Source organism: Daktulosphaira vitifoliae, unplaced genomic scaffold (genome assembly GCF_025091365.1).
Source record: "Daktulosphaira vitifoliae isolate Bord-2020 unplaced genomic scaffold, ASM2509136v1 Scaffold_1, whole genome shotgun sequence".
Taxonomy (NCBI): Eukaryota; Metazoa; Arthropoda; class Insecta; order Hemiptera; family Phylloxeridae; genus Daktulosphaira; species Daktulosphaira vitifoliae.
In genome coordinates, this window is record NW_026099572.1 from 33,147,316 (window position 1) to 33,169,019 (window position 21,704).

Consider the following 21,704-nt stretch of genomic DNA (forward strand, 5'->3'; position numbering starts at 1 on the left):
ATATATATATATATATATATATAGTACAATTGTGTTTTTATTAAATAGGATCAATCTTCATGTATTCATAAAGATAAATGTATTTATTTTATAACTTTAAGTTTTTGACAATCATTGTGGAAATATTTACTCAAAAGAAAAGATATTTCTAGCAAACTTTTATTCGTATTATGTATTAACGATTGTACAACGACTTGTATCAGTTACAGCTTATCCATTAAAGTATCAATAAACATTACACCTTTTATAAAATGGTGAAAATTTATATCTAGTCGTGAGATACAATTTAAAACGTACATTAAAAGATGATATTATATGACATAATATTAAGTTACTCCATAAATAATTTGAAATTATAACATTTCATGTGATAGATAAATTATAAATGATATAATATAATATAATAATTTAAAAAAATTAAATCTAATAACTATAGCATTTTAATGTTAAGATATGCTTGTTATGCATCATTCAATAAAACTATTCTCGTTCATTGAAACTAGTGACCCAATATTAGAAAATATGTTCAAAATAAATTACTAATTTCTAGACCCAGAGGACAGAACTAAATTATGTATAGGCTTTTTGATATAAATAGAACATTTATACCAATAAAATAGCAAGTTTATACGATACCCTCTTATTTTGCCTTTTTAATAATTCTTAGTATATAACGCAGGACAAGAAAATTAAATATTCATTTAATTTTATGATTCTTCGAGAAAAATAACAATAAGGCAGATATATTTTTGAGCCACCCACATATAGTATGAATAATGACGTCTATGGCTTTTTTTATATTAGTTAAATATAAAATTGGAAATAAAATGGTCGGATATTGTAAGTTCATTGAAAATAAAATTTAAAAAAATACATATATATTAAATTTTAAATTTTAAAATTCTCATGATAAGTGTTTACTAAATCGTAGTATTCCTAAAACAATGTTTGAGTCATATTATGATATGACTCAATATGTTATTAATATATATTTATCTATATGACATTTTAAAATCTAATTTTATTATATAAGTAAATTTAGCGTTCTAAAACATTCATAAATTTTTGTTAATATTGAATAATAACTATTCATACTATATACTGTTCGTTTAATATGAAAAACTTAAAAAGCATTACTAGAAGACGCATTAAGCATTAAAAACTATTTCAGCATTATATTTACAACGGTATTATGTATATTTACGAAAAACGTTTAAACTTAATAAAAGACAGCATGGAAAATATAATTGAGATTTATTCCGAAATCAGACTTATTTTGAAAATTGTTCGCTATAATGAGTAAATTACAATAAAAAAAAAAAAAGTTACACACATGTTAAATTGTTTGAACAAGTGAAAGGAGATGGTGTATAAGATCTATTTAATAGCAAAACTTGAAAGATTTTTCAATAGTGTGGCTTATATTATTTTTTGTTGATAACTTGAAAGAATTTATACTTCCTAATCTAGATTTTAGAGAAAAAAGCCTGGTTGTGTATTGATTATCTGGTAATTAATGTTTTATTTGACTTATTTGACTTAAATAATGCAATTTTATTAATCATTATTTATCTCTTTTTTTATTAATCATATTTTTGTTACTAATTAAAATGTTACCTATATGTATATTTTTTCAACACTTTTTATATTAGTATAGCAATTAGCCCAATTCAAATACTTAATCCATTCATATAAGTGATTGCTTACTATGTAGTTAAATATTTGAATATAATATAACTGCAATCACAATTATATTTTTATATATTAAAGTCGTGAGTTTTTGTCAAATTGACAACATTGTTTTAGTTTTATTTAGCAAATTTGATGAGATGTCATTAAAAATGTGACTTGGTCAATATTAGTTATTATTATTATTTTTGAAAATAAATTATATTTTTCATAAAAAAAGTGAAATAAAAAAATATTTTTGAGTATAAATAAAATTAAATCTGTATTTAAATTCCACCATAAGTCATCTCTTTTATTTATTTTGCAATTCGTAAACCTTGGTAGTAAAAATAAACGAATACTCATAATCTATGTGTTTACAAAAAATCACACTGCAAATAAGTAAATCTTTGCAGTATATTATAATTTTTTTTTAAATAGGGTGATCGATTTTGGACATGAGTTTCATATTTTGCAAAACTTTAAGAAATTTAATGTTGGTAAAGAGAAAAATTACCAACATAGAGATTCTAAACATTAATTAAAGCACATACTATATATAGTATAATAAATATTATGTTGTCAATTAATTTTTTTTTCATTTCTTTAGGAATAACTTTACTTTTACCATTACATTAATTTTGTGCTTCGATGCGAAGCTGAGAAGGTATTGGTTTTACGATGATGTGTTTTTTTTGTGTTTGTTGCCACTTTTTCTCAACTCTTACCGAATTGATTTCTTTCAACGATACATCAAAAGATCACAAATCATATTTAGTCAAAGACATTACCCTCAAAAATTGAAAAATTTCCCTCGTTCCCCATGAATGGAGGAAATCTCCAATAAAATTACTAATTTAAAAATCGCTAATTTTTGAAAATTTTTTTAATAAGACCTCCTATTTTTGGCTTGATAATATTAAAGTAATGAAATTGCAAATAATTTTGTTTTTATAAATATTTTTTCTGATCAATTGTTCTGTAAGAGTATGTTAAAGTTTAGTAAATTTAAATAAATTTGTAAATGATATTTCATTGTAAATAATAACAAAAATATTTGTATTACCATTTTGTCACTAGCCATCTAGTCATCTAGTTTACTAACTAATGTATCATTCAACATACGGAAATCTTGTCTTTAATAAATCTTGTTTATTAATAGACAGGCATATTATTATATTTAACGCAAGTTAAATTGTTTATTGTCGATCATAAGTATGGACAGTTTTTGTTGATAATTACTATATAAATAATTTATGACTTATTGAACTGACTAAAAAGGATAAAATAAAAAAAAAATATAAAAAAAAAATTTTTTATAAATTTTTTTTTCTCTCATATTATTAAGTAAAACACAGGAGTCCTTATGTAATAGTAGTAATAGTTTCTCAAAAAGTGAAACTCTTACCTAAAATCTTACCTTTATTGTTATTATTAACAATACTTTACCATGTATATGCAAAAAAAAATTACTTTATTTTTTTGAATTATTTGGAGATAAGTGATATTGAAAATTATGATTTCTAACTTTTGGAGATTCGTGGTACTGCATAAAAAATTACTATACTGTCATTTCAATGTAACAAGCCGCGTTTTAAACACTTAATGTATAAAACATTTTTTTTGAGATATGTGTTATTGCATTGATTGTGATGTTACATTGTTCCAACTATTTGATTTTATAGGAATGTACTATATTTGAAATGTAATTACAGTCATTTTACTTCGATAAAAAAACCAAATGAATTTTCCTAAAATATATTTAGTTTTAGAATTAAATTAATTTCCACAAAAATAAAAACTTACGAACGAGTTTAATATTTTGTGAAATAGTAACATAAGGATTTAAATGTTTTTATGAGGCTTTGTTGAGTTGCATTAAAAAAAAAAAATGTCAAGGATTTTAATAAAGAAAAAAAGTAAATACAAATTTATTTACGTATAATATATTGCCTACCAGAGTGTGATTATTTTAAAAATATTTCTTGTGAAAAAATATCTGTACTTAATAGTCAAAATGTTTTGTAATTTGAGATTCGAAACATTAATTGAAGCACATACTAATATAGTACAATAAATTTTGATATTTTTGATCTGCTAATATGTAATTATATAATAATGTAATTTTAAGAATATTAATTTTAATTATATGATTGTATAATTAATAATACTACATAAAAATTGTTATTTTTATTTAGTTTTGGGTTTTATGCGTTTTGGAAAAAATATTTTATACTTAATGTGTTTTTATATTATCTTTGTATTTTTTTTTATTCTTTTTACTTATCTTTATCCTGACTACTTGAGGTCCTTATCCTAAACATTAATTTGACACGATCTCCCACATCATCTACGCACGATATGATCCGTTCTCGTATTGCATTAAATAACATCTTCCTCTCTTTTTTTGATCTCTGTCTATTCTACTTTCAAGATTTATTTTCAGATATACTCTTACAGCTTCCGATTCTTCTCTCCTCACAACATGACCAAGTCCATCTAAGTCTATTTTCCCTTATCTTATATGTTCGTTCCTTATTCTATCTTCTCCAGTCACTTCCTCGTCCATCTAAACATTCTCATCTCTTCTACAGTCATTTTTTGCTCTATTCTCTTCTATTCTCTATTCTTCTGGTTAACAAACCACCCAACACTCAGAATACTACATCTTAGCTGGTCTCACTGCAGTCTCGTAGAACTTACCTTTTAGCCTTATTGGAATTCTCTTATCACACATTACACCAGAAGCTTCTTTTCACTTTTTATAATATCTTCGAATGTTTTTTTTAATTATCTAAGATAATATATACAGTATACTGAGGTAAGAGCCCAATATTGAAATCAATAATTTAATATTCTAGTTTTGAATCAATAGTTGATAAATATCAAATCTTAGACCATTTTAACGTGTTTTTTAGTCGTTACAAAGTTATAGAGCTAAAATCGAATAAATTACATAGATATTATACAATATTGAGTAATGACATGGTTTTATTTATTTATTATTAACATTATGTTAAAGAAATGATTTTGATATGGTGTAAAAGTCCAATATAATTAAAAAAGAATACATTTTATATATTTAAAATACTATGTTTTAATCATAATATTAAAAATTTTATGATATTGAATTGTGAAATTAATAAATTTGATATACTTTGTCATTATTGTGTTATTTTAAAGAAAAAATCCAGGTTAAAAAATTAATTATTTATTTATTCATTAAAGTTTACTCAATATTAATTGGACTCTTAACCCATCAATGGAGTACGCTTTTGTTTTTTATTTTGTTTCGATTTATTATTCGTTAAATAAAGTTCGAATTTCATTGCAAATACTTAATTTGTGTTTTTTGATNCTTTTGTTTTTTATTTTGTTTCGATTTATTATTCGTTAAATAAAGTTCGAATTTCATTGCAAATACTTAATTTGTGTTTTTTGATAATTTATCTAATCAATTATGTAAAATTACATTTTACATAACATTACAATTTTGTTTCGTCAAAGTATTAATTACCGATTGTAATTATACAGAAATACATAATATATTTTTATTTTAATTATATATTTCAGGAACTATAATCTTTTCATTTTATTCTTTCGTTTAAAAGCAAATGGACAACTAATAGAAAACGTCGATCAATCGGTAAACAGTCAGTATAAAAAAGTACTTTTTAGTTTACTTGAGAATCATAGTTTGTAATTTTTTAAAATTTTTAAATAGCTGAAATGAGTCCAAATGCAACCGAAAATAGTACAATTGTGAGACAGAATGGAAATGTACACAATGATTGTTCCAATGGATGTTCTGGTAATTTAAGTTCAACAAAAGTTCAAGGTTGGAAAAATCAAGTGTTGTTGAAAATTGATGAAGTTTTCAATTTATTTAAACACTATTGCTTAAGGGCCTATGTTATATTTTGGCGTAAGTAATTAAAAAGAGAAAAAATCATTTTGTAATTTTAATGAATGATTTTTATTTTTCAGATGAATTGTCAATGGACAAGAGGGTAAGAAGTAGTCCTTATAGCGCACCTCCACCTGATGAAGTGGTTTTGTCTGATGATGATATTTTTAGTATAAGACGTCGACGGCTTTTTTTTTTAAGTATACATCTAGCGGCTTTAGCAGGTCTTTACTGTTGTATTACAGGTCAAGTCAGGCTGTACACTGTATTGTTTAGTAAGTACCAAGAGCAAATAAAACTGCCGTATAAAATACAACATGAACATTCATACAATAAAGAGCTAAATACTAAATTCCGACCTCCCCAAAAAAAGCCCGCCTATTAAAATAGTAATATCAACTTCGTGACCAAGTTTGTCTTATCTTTAATTCATAAACTTCAATTCTACATTCATAAATAACATAGCTTATTTATTCGTGTTACTCAATATTTAGTCAGTTTTTTAATGAAAATCACACAGATTTTATCACAATTTTCTATGAATCCTCCGAGAAGATCTATACTTTTTTATTTTCTTCTGAGTTAGTTGTTTTCCATCTCGTATAATTCCAAATGACTACTGAGCCAGTACTCGACAAGAAATAGCCAAGCAATACGAATAAAATTTATTAACTTGACCACAATGTGGATAATATTACTTTGATATGTGGACTTTTTTCTTTATTGAAATTATTTCGTATAAAAATACACTAGCATTACTAAAATTTGACCGAGCGCTCGAATAGAATGTTTTTCTATTCTATTCTATTGTGAGTTGTTTACTCACATTCTTTAAAATCGATTTTTCGTAAAAAATGATAATAAAACATTTTATTAAGAAATTTGATATTTTATTAGTGTATTTAAAAACTAGTTATCAATATTTTTATGTTATATTTAAATTAAATTACAATTAAAATTTTATGTTTATAGTGTTGATGTTAGGCGCTTTATCATCGATTGGTATAACAGCTGGCGCTCATCGATTATGGTCTCATCATTCTTATAAGGCTAAATGGCCACTCCGTGTTATTTTGGCTATATTTCAGACCGTTGGCGTTCAATATAGTATTTTTAATTGGGTTAGAGATCATAGGATACACCATAAATATACGGATACGGATGCTGACCCGCACAACTCCAACCGTGGCTTTTTCTTTTCACATGTTGGTTGGGCATTATTAATGCCTCATCCGGCTTATGAGTCCAAGGTATCGACGATTGACATGAGTGACATGGAAGCCGATTGGATTGTTATGTGGCAGTACAAATTGTATGCACCATTGGCCACTCTTTTAAGTTACGTGATACCCACTGTAATACCTTGGTGGTTGTGGGGAGAAAATTTGATTGTAGCTCATCTTGTGGCAGCTCAATTCCGTCAAGTACTTACATTGCATGGCACGTTTCTTATCAACAGTGCAGCACATATGTGGGGAGTCAGGCCGTACGACAAGTAAGTCTTAAAAAATAATAGTATTCAACTTTAAACGATATTCATTATAAGGTTTAAACAAATATTGCGTTATTGTGATTTCATTAGTTAATCAATCGGTTTTTTTTTCAGAAATATCAATCCTACCGAAAATATGATTGTTTCGGTAGCAACCTTTGGGGATGGTTGGCATAATTACCATCATACTTTTCCGTGGGACTACAGAAATGCAGAACTTTTGAATTACAAGTTGAATATATCGACCGCTTTTATTGATCTATTTTTCTGGATTGGTTGGGCTTACGATTTGAAAACTGTACCTACTGAACTAGTGGCTAAACGTGCGTTGAGAACAGGTGATGGCTCACGTCCTCACGACGACCCGTCTGAGAGCAATCCCGAAAAGAATGTCTTTGGATGGACTGATAGTGATATGCCAGAAGAACATCGGCAGATAGCGGAGATATACAAAAAATCCGAATAATAATTCCCTGCTTACCTATTATGTCAACCAAAAGCATTTCTACATAACTGTAATATTTTCTTTCAACATTTATATGCTCTAAAAAAAATCTTCATACTAGACATTTTTTAGCGACAAACTTTAATAGGGAAGAAGGCAAACTTATTTTATTTTATAAATTATTGTAATATAATAGCGTATGATATTAACAGAATATTAATTATAACAAATAAACATGTTTTAATGTTTAGGTATCTTGTTAAAGACTGGGTCTACGGGTGATAATCGCTTAAAATTCAATTCTTATTGAGTTTTTTTGGGCGATTTAAAAATACGACTATGGGAAACGAGACGAAATGACACGTGGACCAAATTTTTTTATTAATTTTTGTAGATTTTCGGTTATTTAATTTTCTTTTATGATATTATTATCTCTAAGAAAAATGTATAGTATTAGGTTACACACAAATATATTATCTGTATTTATTATTATTTTTATTAGAGTTTTTATACTCAACTATAACAATACAACAAGTTTTAAACATGACTAGTTTTAAATAAAACTGTGCACAAATTGGACATTTTAACAAAGGGTTCTAATATATGTAATACAGGTAACTATAGATATACATGCAAAATATTAATATGCACAAGATAAATAATTTAAAATACTGCATCCGAAATAATTGAATGTATTATACATTTTTTAGAAAAATTCTTCTTTGATTCTTCACACTCTAAACATATCATGATGAAAAGAAAATAAGTATAGCAGCGATTTTTTTGTTTTTCAGAAGCTGTGTTGAAGAATTATTTTTTGATTAATTTAAAATAGATTTGTCGAATCCTAAAATCTCAAAATATCCTAAAATCCTAAAATATAAATCCATATTAGATAGGAAGTAGCCCTAAAAATATTGTTAGGTCAGTTAACATTTTTTAAATGTTAAAATTAAACTCTATATTATGTTTAAACATACATTTTTTACGATAGATATAATTCAACTTATGATCTCTTCAAGAATACTTCAAAGTCAATATTTAGTTTATAAACGTATAAGATATTTTAAATAGGGTTTCTATAAATTAATTTAATTATTAAAATATAATTCTACGTTAGCGATCTCGTTCAAGTTTTACGGTGTACATTTTTAAACATAAAATGTATAATTATAAATCTAAATATATAATTATCTCTTATAGTAAAAATTAAAGAAAATGAAAAATATCCTTAAAAAAAAACTAGTATTTTTTTATATAATTAATATTAATAGGTAATTATTGATTTTAAATGTTGAAATTGAATTAAATACATTAGAAAAATGAAAAAAAAAAATGGTTAATCAAAATTAAGTACTTACTACATTTATCTTATTACAATTTTATTAATTTTTTTACAGTTTCCTGTAGAAAAATTCTGGTTGTGCACATTCTTTTTTCCTATTATGTTGTTAAAAATATTTGTTTAACTTCATTTCATAATTTTAACACTAGCTAATGTGACTATGATATAAAATATGCGATATTAATAGGGATAGTTATGTGAAATTTTTCAGGGCAAATTGAATCAAATGTATTATGACTAGACATTAGAAGACATTCTAATTAAATTGTACATGTTTAATTCTTGTGTGAAACCAAAGAAATTAAATTAACAAATTAGAACTATTAAACGTTCATCTATTTTTGTACTTTTAATATAAGACTTAATAGTTTACAAGATGTATCAATCTTATAATTATATTGTTTCTATTGTACTAGGAATAATTGTATACCAATTAAACTTCACATTGTATTGTATTCAACATAGTAATAAAAATTGTTCTGATATTAAAATTTTTATACTAGAATTCAGAAATATTTAGTTATTATTGTAATAGTGGTTATAATTATTCAAAATATTTGATTGCTCTAGTTTATCAGAAATGTAAATCAACAAGAGTAACTAAAAATGTATAAATTAGTGTAGTTATAATAAAAAAATGTACCATGGTTATTTAGTAACTATCAGTTAAGAATACATCAGTATTCTTAACAAGCGCAAATGTTATTAGTATTATGATTGATTGTATTTTGCTTCATAATTTTTTAGTAGAAGTTTCGAATCGAATTTAATTAATTATTGTAGTTTATTTCCGTACAATTGATTGTAAAGATTATTTTAAAAATTCATATAATATCATTAGTCTACGTTATTGAGTTATGTAGATAACACAAATAAGATAAATGTCGAAAACCGAGATAAATGATAGATTTAATTTGTATGACCGACCCTAAGTTGTTGGAAAATAGATGTTAAAAAGAAAAGAAAATAATAATTTATTATTATACACTATTAGCATACAATACTCCAAAGATAATATAAGTAGTATTTGTTTTGACCGTAAGGTAAAATTTAATGTATTATGGTTAATTAATAGCGATTGACAACATAAATTCCAATAGTATACAAGTAAATATTATCTCTAGCGTATTAATAGAATTAAGGTGTCAAGTGGCGGTTGGACACTCAACCACTAGACACCACATGAGAACCCGATCAGGAAAATCTGTTCTCATAGATTCCCTGGTATTATTTTTTCGTTTACCATTATTTGATTCATATAGGAATCGGCCACACAAAATCCGACAAAATATATCTAGAACAGTATCACAGAAACTAATAGTGATAGTTAAAATTCAGCGGCATTCTAGATACCGGTGTAAGACATCATTGGTGGTGCCCATTAGGAAAATTTCTATTTCATCTTATGAATTCCTGTTACTATTTTCATCGTTATACGTTTTCCCAATGGTTTGCTTTATGTATACTAATTTTTTCAGCGATTATCGTGTTCATGTTCATTAAGTTGTCTATCCAAAACTCCTTATTTTTTAATAGAATAATTTTAATTTTTCACCTCGATTTTCTTGATATTTCATTAAATCAATAACACAATTTATAATAAGATACCTAATTTATAAAAAGTCGAAATTGCCAAAATACTTAAATATAAAATAACAAAGAATTTTAGGCTTGTTTTATAAAATTAACTTTGACAGGTTTTTACATAGTCGTTTCAATTAATTATTTTAGGTTGAAAATTGGAATTTTTCCGGTGAATGAACGGTTAATGATGTTCGATCAAAAATGTTGATATTGTAGTAGGTCTTAATTTCTATAGCGTAATTAAATACAACATGTTACAATCAGATTAGATAATTTTTTAGTGAAAAATTCAGTGTTGTACGTTCATTGGTATTGTCCATTTACTAGTGATGATACACAACAAATATTTTTACGCTTTTATTATTTATTTTTTACCATAAAATATTTTATATCTTTACATGTTCAAATATATACAGAGTGTTTAGTAAGTAAGGAAATATGTCAATTGTTACAAATAATGAGAACAATAGAAACCCAATTCTTTACTTACTGAGCATTCTATATATGTAGTAAATAAATGAATATTATATTAAATAATTATAGTGTTCATATTGATAAAGTAAATTTCATTGTCGATAAAACAATTTTATTCTTATTATTGTTTTTGTTAACCAAAAGAACAAATTGAGACTTTGACAATATGTAGTGTACTCTAGCGAACAAGTACACTAATACTTATGCTATTCTTATATTCTTTTTATGTAGATGGCGTTTGTTATTTGTATAATGGTTATAGGCAGCAAACGCAGACAGAAAAAAAAAGTGCAATATTTTAAAAAACTCGGAACAGGAAACCATCGCATTGTACATTTATTATATTGCCAATATTATCAGAGTCGTCAATTAAGTCTTGTTTTTTTGGAGGAAGGGATTATAAATAATGAAAATTTTCACTTCCTTCTTCAAACGAAAAAAATTTGTATTCTCAATATGTAATTAATTTACTCGTGGAGGGATTATGAGAATGAATTCTACATATGTTTTTCTTAAGTATTTTTTCTACAAAATAACTCCGTGAAATAAAAATAAAACTCAGACAAATTAAATTTATAATTTATTTCTATCTAGTAAATGATTGACATCGGTAATTATGTGTGTAGATTTTTTATTACAAAATTTGTTTTTTCATGTCCAGATATGTTAACTATTTACAGTATTTATTTAAGTAATATAAATCTGGATAAATAGTTTATTAATAAATAAGTTAAGATTTAATGCCAGCAACTTGTTTTTTTCTATCCTCAATAATACTCTTAATAGTAGTACCAAGATGTTGACTTTTTTTATACAATTTAGTTTCTTTGAGATGTTAATTTGTTGTCTTTTTAACTTTGTTCAATCAATAATAATGACTATAAGCTGAAAATAAATAATTATTATATAAATATTTTACATTTTAAAAGAAAAGCCACATAATTTAAAAATTTATGAGACATTTTAATTTGTTTGAAATGATTAAAGAAATAATATTGTTGATATAAAACATATAAATTAATTCTGAACCTCAGATTTACATTAATGTTCTTGGAGATCGATTATACCAATTTTTGGGTTGGGATTAAATATAATAAAAAGATTTACAAACTTTTTTTTTTAACTGTATTTGATAATTACTTACTGTAAGGCCTAATTGGATGATGTCCCCACAAATATGTTCTCTTAACTGGTGATAAATAGCTATCTCTTAAGTATGACTTAGGTGGGGAAGTACCAGTTGGTGGAGTGTAAGGTTTCAAATGGGGATACTCCCACCACCATGGGTCTCTGACATATCTAGATCTGGGAGTATATACACTGGGTTCAAATAATTCTGATAAAGGCCGTCTTTTGATACCACCCGTTGAGAAAATTGGTAATCCTAAAAATGTAGAAAAAAACCAAACGATATAAATAAATATTTATTATTCTAATATTTCATAGAATCATATTACCTGAATAGCTGTAACCTTGGACTGGCGGTGGCGGTAAGGACTTGGCACGTCTGTCGGGCAGAGGTAGAGGTTTTTTGGGTTCATAGTAAGCTGGATGCTCCCCTGGGAATATTTTATTCAAAGCATTCATTCGGTCCAAATGATCATTCCAATCTTTTAAAGCTTTAAAAGGCTCAGAATGGTATGGATCTGAGTAAAATGAATTACAATATTAGCTCAATTATTTTTCATTGTAACTTTCGTTAATGAACAGGGTAAAAAAATATAAATCAGTAAATCGAAATAAACACTTTGACATACCTATGTAGATACTCTGTACAATAGATACAAACTCCAATTATTCTTAAATGGTTATTTGAACTACTCCATATGAAGCACCAAACACTTTTTTAACGTATTATTACACTCACATTTTAAAATAAGCTTCCGTAGGTTTAGATTGCATGTTTAGAGAAAAAAAAATCGTTTAAATAAACCATCAAGTTAAATTACTTATAGTTACATTAATGTTTAGTCAGATCACTTCATTGCGGGCCAAGCGGTAGCACCTACAGGAAGCTTTAGATTAATTAACGTGATTTGTATGTACGTTTGTATTTCAACGGTCGAGAATGTATTAGATGCGTCCAATGGTGTCTGTTTTCAATGGCATTCGAAAGGAGCACACTGCATTGAACACCTCATGTTAAAATGTAAAGGGTGAGTAAATGTAATTAGCGAATCAACACATTTGTATTAAGTAATAATATTATATTTCAAAAAAAAAAAACTCAATCATATAAACAAAAAAATATAATAAAGGCAACAATAGTTGAGTACATAATAATACAAAACAGATATCGGTATCAATTATTATACTTTTAGAGTATAAAATATAACATCAATCAAAACGCTACAATATGTTGTTTCCGATTACACCTGTAGTACAATTATGTGCGTCTAAATGAAATCTAATTATTAAAATAAATTACTTAATTATTTTTTCCATTGGTATTAAATTCACGAGAGGATCGATTGCCTTTTTATAAAAATAAATAACAAGATATTTATCAAGTCCCGGAAATCACGGTGGACTTTTTTTTTTTTTCATTTATGTAACACGGAATATAAATAAAGATACAAATGAGATACGAGTGGCAAATTCGAGATTCGTCAATTATGATTTGTAAATTGTTTGATAAAAAATATATTATTGTTATTATTATTAATCGATTAGATGTTTTTTGCGTCTAAGGATTAAAATATGTTGGCTTAGCGGCGGTGGCGATGTTTTTAATTTTTTATTTTGCAGTTCCTGTTGTGACTTGAGACGTCATCAGTACGTACCGTATCTGGGATAGCGATCCGAATGATAGTTGTGTGGGTAAATGTTTCTGGGAGAAATTCCGTATGTGTCACGTGAGATGGGCAGATAACGGTAGCCGGGAACGTTGATTCTTTCATTTGGATTGATTGGATCATCGTAGATGGACTTGTAGCTTGGCCATGTTGGATAGTCAACGCTCAGGATCGGCCGGAATATGCCTCTTCCAGGTGTGTGATAATGTGTAATTTCCGGGGCCCTCATGTCATCAGATCCTTAAAAAAGAAATAGAAATTAACCTATTACAACTCAAACGTATGGAGGTGTTAAGTAAAACCAATCATAACTATTAATTATTATTAGATATTTACTTGACGATTTTAAATAAATTTAACCGTTTCATTATTAATCGACGTTCATTTGTTTAAGTACAAATCCGTAATTTGAATGAAATTATGTTTTTAAATTAAAATTGGTCAATATTTGCGAAATAGATTACTAATGTGAGAGACAAATATCCTAATCGTTTTTCTCGAAGATAAAAATAGAAAACATACAAGAACACACATAATGATATGTGTTACCATTTTTATTGTTTATACTAAAAATTAATGACTTGATCATTTTGCATTAGACATTATATGTGTTTAAGTGTGTCGTTCTTTTAAAATTTTAAATACTACGACCACTCTTTATGATCTTTTATTTATAGATTTGTGAGTTTTGTTGAAATTCACATAAAACGTTAAACCATTATTTTAGCATAATGTTATGATTTGGCATATTATAACTATGTTACAATCCGAATTGTGATAATAATATACATAAACTCAGTATCTTAGTACAAATCTTAATTAATGGATTACCTTTCAATGCTCTGACATATGATTGCCAGAATTTTGCTTTCCTCTGGNATTATTTTAGCATAATGTTATGATTTGGCATATTATAACTATGTTACAATCCGAATTGTGATAATAATATACATAAACTCACAAGTTGTCAGTATCTTAGTACAAATCTTAATTAATGGATTACCTTTCAATGCTCTGACATATGATTGCCAGAATTTTGCTTTCCTCTGGATGGGTTCATTTCTACCAATCATGTCAAGATGTTGCTTCAACATTTTTGCGAATTAAATGGTACAACAGACAAATAAACAAATAATTTCTGGAAAAAATATAATATATTCAATAAAGACAATAAATAATTTCAATATGAAAAAAAATCATATTCGTTTTTTTATTGAATACCACAGTTCTAGAAAAAATCTATGAACTAGAAAAAGATCCTCAAAAAGTTTATTAAATTTAAAAGAAGTCTTACACAGCAATCGTATAATAATTTTATAAAGGGTAGTTATTTCTTTTTTGTTTAGAAGTTAGATTTATTCAGGTTTTTTTCTTAGTTGAGTAACTAATGACGAATATAAAATCAAGTTTAACTATAAATAATATAATATTATATATTATATCATCTAATGAAAAGAATAATACACTTAGTCATAATTAGAGCAGTGATTTGAATTATATATATTTAGTCGTAGTTTCTGTGTCGTTGTAAAGCTATGCGTTGATAAGTAATTAACTAGTGAAATTAATAAGAAATTCAAATGTTACGAAATCTTAATTATTAAGCTCTTTTGATGTAAGAGAAAATCATAATGTTTATACTAATTATTTATTTATAAGCATTATCCGTTAATTTTAATTGAGTGTTTAAAGAGAGAAAACAGTGGAAGAAATTGAGGCGAGGAATTGGCATCTGGAAATTGTCCGGGTTCCTATGGTGTTTTCCTGTGAACTTTTTTTGGCATTCAATGTGATAGGCTATTCTATTATTATACTGTAATTTGCACACATCTTCAAAAACGACGTCTGTAATTATTATTGAATACTTGACCTTGGCGTATCATCTCTCATTTATGTCCCGAGTTGTCATTTTATCGTTAAAAACTTACTAATAATTATACATAGCCTAATTATCGTGTCAAAAAATAAAACGAATAATAAAATGCTTAGATTTATAAAACGCTTTTACGTCTAGATTATAATATTATTGTATATTTTTATTTTATTTTAGAAAGTTAATAGAATTAATAAAAAAAATTTGAAAAAATCATCAAATTATAATTATAGTTTGAATGTTGAAATTTATCACTTATGTCAAACTAAACATTTTTTTAAATATTGTATGATAAAATTATTAGAGCCAAATTATATTGTTTTTTTGACATGTGTACAAATATACTGAGATAATTGGCGCTGACTCAAGCATTTTCCTTGAAAAGGTTAGTCAACACTCCTTATATTAAATCAAGACCCATTTTATGATGACCCTCTATGGATATCAACTAGAGTATATTAACTTCAAAGAGTGGCTTTCAAATTTTGATTTACTGATAATCTATGGTAATCCAATTTAATTTTCATGGATAAAACTAAACTTAAATCTTAATTACTCGAATGTAATAATAGTATAAAATTATCGTAAATAATTGAGAAGCCAATTACAATGGAATTATATTTCTATAAAATGAATATAATCAACAGTAATGAAATGATATAGTTTTTCTACGTTTATTTTTATGCCTTTAGTTTTACCTAAAATTTTATTAAAATAATATATAAAGAAAACGATTTTAATCTTCAATGATGTAATCTTGATAATTAGAATTTTCGTATGAGTTCAACTCGATTATTGGGGTAAATATTATTTTTCAGAACTTTATATTTTTTATAACAAAAATTCTATAGATAATTTTACCGGTTATAAAGCTACTTTAGGCGTCTATGGACAGTATCCAAAATTTATTATAAGCTCAAGGAATCCGGGCCAAATAACGTTCATTTGTAGCTCACTTATTACGGACATATGATTAGTAATAAGATCGAAAACTCGCTGACCGAAAAAGGGGAAAGCTATAAGATATTTAAACTTTAAAAAAGTTAAAGTAACCACAATTATAAAAAAAAAACTAAAAAATGTAAACTTTTACATAATATAAAGTATTTACTCATACATAACTGATGGTAAAGTATACAATTTGCAAAACATTAGTATGTTAACACTAAGTGAACCAAATTCACATTTTTATTAAATTGTATGCATCTTAACACTGTTAGTACTTAAATATTTCCTTAATGTTTTGTTTTAGTAGTATTTAAAATTAATAATTGCTGTTATGTAAATAGAAAAATTTAGAACAATACCAATGATTAATATTTTAATCTTTATTAAAGTTATGTTTTTAATTTAGTGCAAACATTTTTATAAGTTACTCAACTATCACCATATAATTATATTTTTTTTGAAATCGGAACAAATATTTTTCATTGTATTCATTTTTAACGCATTTGATATTTAAAGATTTAAATTGTAAGATCATTCAAATTTTACGCGTATATATTATTTTGAAATAAGAATGAAAAAATATTTAATTATCCATCGAATTAAAGCAATATGTTTTTTTTTTTTATTATTGTTATTATTTTTTTATAATATAAATAGTACTTGTAAAAGTTAAAAGTTTAAAAAGTCAAAGCAAATTTAAGTTAAACAAATTACCTGATAAATGTCTTGTTGCTTCAGCCGATCCTTTCACGCCACTGAATAATAACGGCCAGCGGACTGTATTTTCGATCTTCTTCGAGATGGGCATCGCTAGAAATAGAAAAAGCTCAGCTCTGACGAAACACCTCCCACTCGACCCCCAAATTATGTACTCTCGTATGACCCTGTACTATGGTAAAATCTGCGCACCAGGATCTTGCAAAAACATCAACTCAACAAAGTGTGAAAATAATAATAGATAAATTTATTAATATAACTTATATAAAATTTAAGTAATATCCCTTCAGCTAAAGTAAACCTTAATATTCGTTGCAGATGTTTTGATACCCGTTAAATTTAATGATTAAATGCCCTATGCCATATTTAGTGTCTAAAATTGTACTTCAAATAATGAGGGATTACATCACAGAGAATATTCAAGGAATGTTTATGTGGAAAAATAATTTTATAATAATAGGCGAGTAATGATTTTATGAACTACAACGAAGTTTGGTTAAGACCTTTATGAACCCCAAAAGTTAATATTCTTTTATCATGTGATAAATTCATATTAATTCATATGTATTTTTATTAACTTTAAAACAAAAATTGAAATTTTCGTTATTAAAAACTAATAATATGAAATAGCAATTAGGATTTCATCACTCACATCTTTGGCATATTTGAACAAAATATAAACCCAAGTATATTACGGCACTTGATAGAATTATGTTTTTAAATGAGTAATTTTAGTCTTCACACAAAATTTTCACTTATTGTGAACTAATAATATTGTAACTATAATAAACTAACGGAATATCATTTATGATAATGAAATAAAATGTTTAATTAGAACTGTATATATTCAAAATAAACAAACTTAACATTTATATAAACATAGTTTTATTTTTACTATAAATAAGAAGAATAAGTAATTCCAACCAAAATCCCATGAAAAAAAAGTTGTAGTCATTTTTTTTTATAATTAATAAAAATTAATGGATTACCTTTTAATTCAAATTTTAATATGTACTTGTTTTATCAGGCATAGATAAGGAACTTAAAATAAATCATAATATTATTTTTTCATGTTTTTATTAGTTTTAGTTATTGGAGAGGTGGACATAATGCCCATGCACTCAGACCTATTGGTCCATTGTGCACATCTCAATTGTCTTGATTCGGTTTAACACCTAAGTATTATTACTGAAGCATGTTTTTAATAACATATGTATTACAATCAGATTTACGACCGTTTAATAATATTTATCTTATTTCAAAGATACAACAATTTTACATTTAAAATTATATTCTGGTATTGTACTATTTTTTAATAATTCAAATAATGTCCTATAACATGAGAATTAATTAAAGTAGCTTACTATTTTTTAAATAAATAATTAAACTCAATTTATCGTAAATACATTGAGTTTTTAACATATGCGTAAATTGGAAATATTTTAAAACAGAGCACCAAATTTTCGTTTCCTAATCATTGTTTTGTGGCGTCAATTTTGTGTGAAATTATCTGTTTAACCTTTAAATATTATATTCATGTTCAGCTAAATTATTTTATTTGCTATGTGAAAACGTATTTTTCATTACAAGTATGGTGTTCTAGTCAGAAAGTGAAATACAATAGATTTAATGCCAAATCTCATTTTTGCCAGTAAAAATAATCAAAGTGGGTGTATAAACAGATCAGACGAAGTTCAACGGATGAGTAGTCACATTATTTTGAATACTATTTATATAGTTTTATTTCATTTACAGAAATAGCATAACAGCTTACATTGGCGTCAAAAACACAACTTTTGGGGGTTTGTGGGTCATTGAAGCTGTCACTGTCGGTTGATACACATGGACTTCTATATACATCTTAGGACGTACATACTAGATATTAAGTACAAAATAAGAATGGCATATCATAAATATGTTACTAATTGAAATTGTGTTTTTACTCTATTTTTCAGTTATTTAAAATTACTTGGAATGTTTATTTAGAAATTTGAGATAACAGTTATATATAGAATTATTTGAGTTAGTCAGATGGAAAGAGGCCATTAGTTTGAATTGTTAAATAATGTTCAAATGACACTTCTTTGAAAATAGGTACATATAATAATTTTTGTTGTAATAAGTTCTATACTAATTTCTAAATTCAAATTTACAATACATAATTAAAGGAAAGAATACAGTACTTATTACTTATATGGATTAGACTACTTATTTGATATTTTTTCAATACATTACCATTTAAAATACGGCTTGAGAATAAATATTTTAAAAGTAATTTCATTTTTACAATTGACATCCGAATTGAAGATTTATTTTCAGTTTTGATGAGTAATTATGTAGTCATTCCAAATTTTAATTTCACACAAATATTATACATTCTACGAGAATTAAATACTCATAACAGTTATGTATACAATTTTTTTGGTTCTCGAATAAAATTTATCATAAACATATGAGACGTATATATTAGCAATCGGCGAGTCATTAGAAAGTTTTTCACACTCTTTTAATTTTGATTGCAGCTAATTGAAACTTCTTTTTGTGACAAATAAGCAATGATAATAAAAACAATTAAAATGACATTTTATTTTACTTTTTTCATATCCTACTGTAAGAATTTTATATAAAACGTAAAATTATTTTTCTTCATAAACGCTCTTTTAATTGGCTCTTTTTTTTAATCAGAAAAATATGTCCTATTATTTATGTATCAAGTTTTCTTATTTTTTAATAAAAAATGATTAATACTAAAAATAATTCTAAAATACTAAAATCATAAGTAAAAGGTTGTTTAAAGATTTTAAGTCTCATTACAAATATTTACAAGTAATTAAAAATAACGAGGTGGGGGTTTATGTATTCAAACTCCTCCCTAAATAATCTATACTTAGGTTTCTCTTTAGTATTAATATTGTTACAAATATTTAAAAAGATATCTATTAATATTAATTTAATAGTTTAATCATTTTAGGTTCCTAAGTTATTATTAGGTTTTGAACTGACAGTTTATGTTTTTATCCAATCATTTTTTTTTTAATTAAAATATATAGTGAGATATTTTTATTTATTTAATGTTATCCAAATATAGTCTAATTCTTGTCATATATTTGATTACTATTATTAATAATGTGTCACTAGGACTGTTTTATGAAGGTCATCAAGAGATTCATTCCCTCTAGTTATTTTTTATTTAAATAGAAAATTTGTAGTATTTAAGTTATTAATAACAACCATTATTAAAAAGTATTTGGTAATTTCATGTTATTTATTTTTTGTTTTTACCTTCGGAATGGCCCTGCGTGTCACCATTCTTTTAATAGATACATTACAATAAAATTACAAATGGTTTCGAAAAATATAACTCTGATGTTTCTGAAATATATACGATCAATGGAAGGTGTCTTTATTTTTAACTCGAACATTGTATAACGCAATAACCGTATGATCGTCGTGGGTGTTAGAAATGCTTATGAGAAATGGACTGAAGCCAAGACACAATCTCTTTCTCACTAAAGATTACGAGGGATTCAAAATTTTTTTGGAACGTTAACAGCGATAATTGCCGTAAAAAAAAAAGAAATTCACAAGCAACGACCTAGACCCAGTGATTTTTGCTGAATTTTCGCTTTTGAACTTCTCAAGAATTACTACTTTTAAAGGAGTTGTCAGTTTATAATTGATTAGTCAATCTGTCTGAAAATTCGCTGTATGTAAAGACTGTGTCGAATTTTGGTCCAACCACGGATAATTTAAAAAAAACTTAAACCAAGAAAAAATAACAAATAATGTTCAATAGTAAAATGATGCGATTATAAATTTAAAGCAAGTAAAAAAAAACAGTGATTTGCATCGGTGTAGAAGAGTTCCCACGCATTTTTGTAGAAGAAAGAGAGACTCAAGAATTTAATACAACTGTAGTATTTATAACGCGTGTGTATAAGTATAGAGAATGTATACACACACACATACTATAAACGGACAAATTGTCATTTTCATCCCCTTTTTTATATCGTTAATATTCCTTTACCTCATATTGTACATTTTTTTAGTTCTTACTCACTCGTATACTACGTTATCGTCTACAGTCCATTCATTCCATTCAAGTGCTAGTAATCGTAATTTGGTAGCCGGTCGTCGGTCGTCGTTAGGGTATTTCATTTTTTATGAATGAAAAACCGACAAGTCAAACAGGTGGACGGAGGTAGTTGATGTTTTTGTGCGTACAAAAGGCCCATTTAATAATGTGTACGTGTAAAGAAGAAGAAGAAGAAGAAAAGATACTGTGGATGTACCGCCACTGTTGTATAGGGTAAAGTGCATTGGTGGATGTTCGGCCCGGTGAACATGGTCAATGGGATACTTGTTTCCGGACGGCATAAATGTATAAGCCGGTGCGGGTGTATCAATGATGTAATAAATTATGGTTACTGTTTGCTATAGTTGTTGAAAATAACGG

General features: G+C 26.1%; 2 protein-coding genes and 1 long non-coding RNA gene across 6 annotated transcripts in view; 2 read left to right on the top strand and 1 right to left on the bottom strand.

Annotated features, from left to right (window-relative positions):
• The window catches only part of LOC126896649 (acyl-CoA Delta-9 desaturase-like), a 16,460-nt gene extending 8,456 nt beyond the window's left edge, over positions 1–8,004 (top strand). Inside the window, exons 1-6 of one of the 4 annotated variants that reach the window (XM_050669601.1) lie at positions 1,398–1,509; positions 5,242–5,321; positions 5,393–5,593; positions 5,656–5,850; positions 6,548–7,070; positions 7,182–8,004. In XM_050669601.1, the coding sequence (XP_050525558.1) occupies positions 5,398–5,593; positions 5,656–5,850; positions 6,548–7,070; positions 7,182–7,533 (1,266 nt within the window). In that variant the 5' untranslated portion in view covers positions 1,398–1,509; positions 5,242–5,321; positions 5,393–5,397 and the 3' untranslated portion in view covers positions 7,534–8,004. Of the gene's footprint in view, positions 1–1,397; positions 1,510–5,241; positions 5,322–5,392; positions 5,594–5,655; positions 5,851–6,547; positions 7,071–7,181 lie in introns of those variants that run through there. The other 3 variants (XM_050669603.1, XM_050669602.1, XM_050669600.1) reach the window with 3 other exon arrangements.
• Positions 8,005–11,482: 3,478 nt separating this feature from the next.
• LOC126896650 (uncharacterized) lies at positions 11,483–17,377 on the bottom strand. Its single transcript, XM_050669604.1, has 6 exons — positions 17,246–17,377; positions 14,714–14,848; positions 13,699–13,950; positions 12,373–12,561; positions 12,060–12,299; positions 11,483–11,800 (listed from the first exon to the last, which is right to left on the bottom strand). Exons 2-6 carry the CDS (start codon positions 14,802–14,804, stop codon positions 11,781–11,783), a joined length of 792 nt encoding a protein of 263 aa, XP_050525561.1. The 5' UTR covers positions 14,805–14,848; positions 17,246–17,377; the 3' UTR covers positions 11,483–11,780.
• Positions 17,378–18,172: 795 nt separating this feature from the next.
• Positions 18,173–21,492, top strand: LOC126896654 (uncharacterized). Its single transcript, XR_007701896.1, has 3 exons — positions 18,173–19,134; positions 19,204–19,342; positions 21,298–21,492. It is a non-coding gene; the product is annotated as an uncharacterized LOC126896654 (long non-coding RNA).
• Positions 21,493–21,704: the final 212 nt, after the last annotated feature.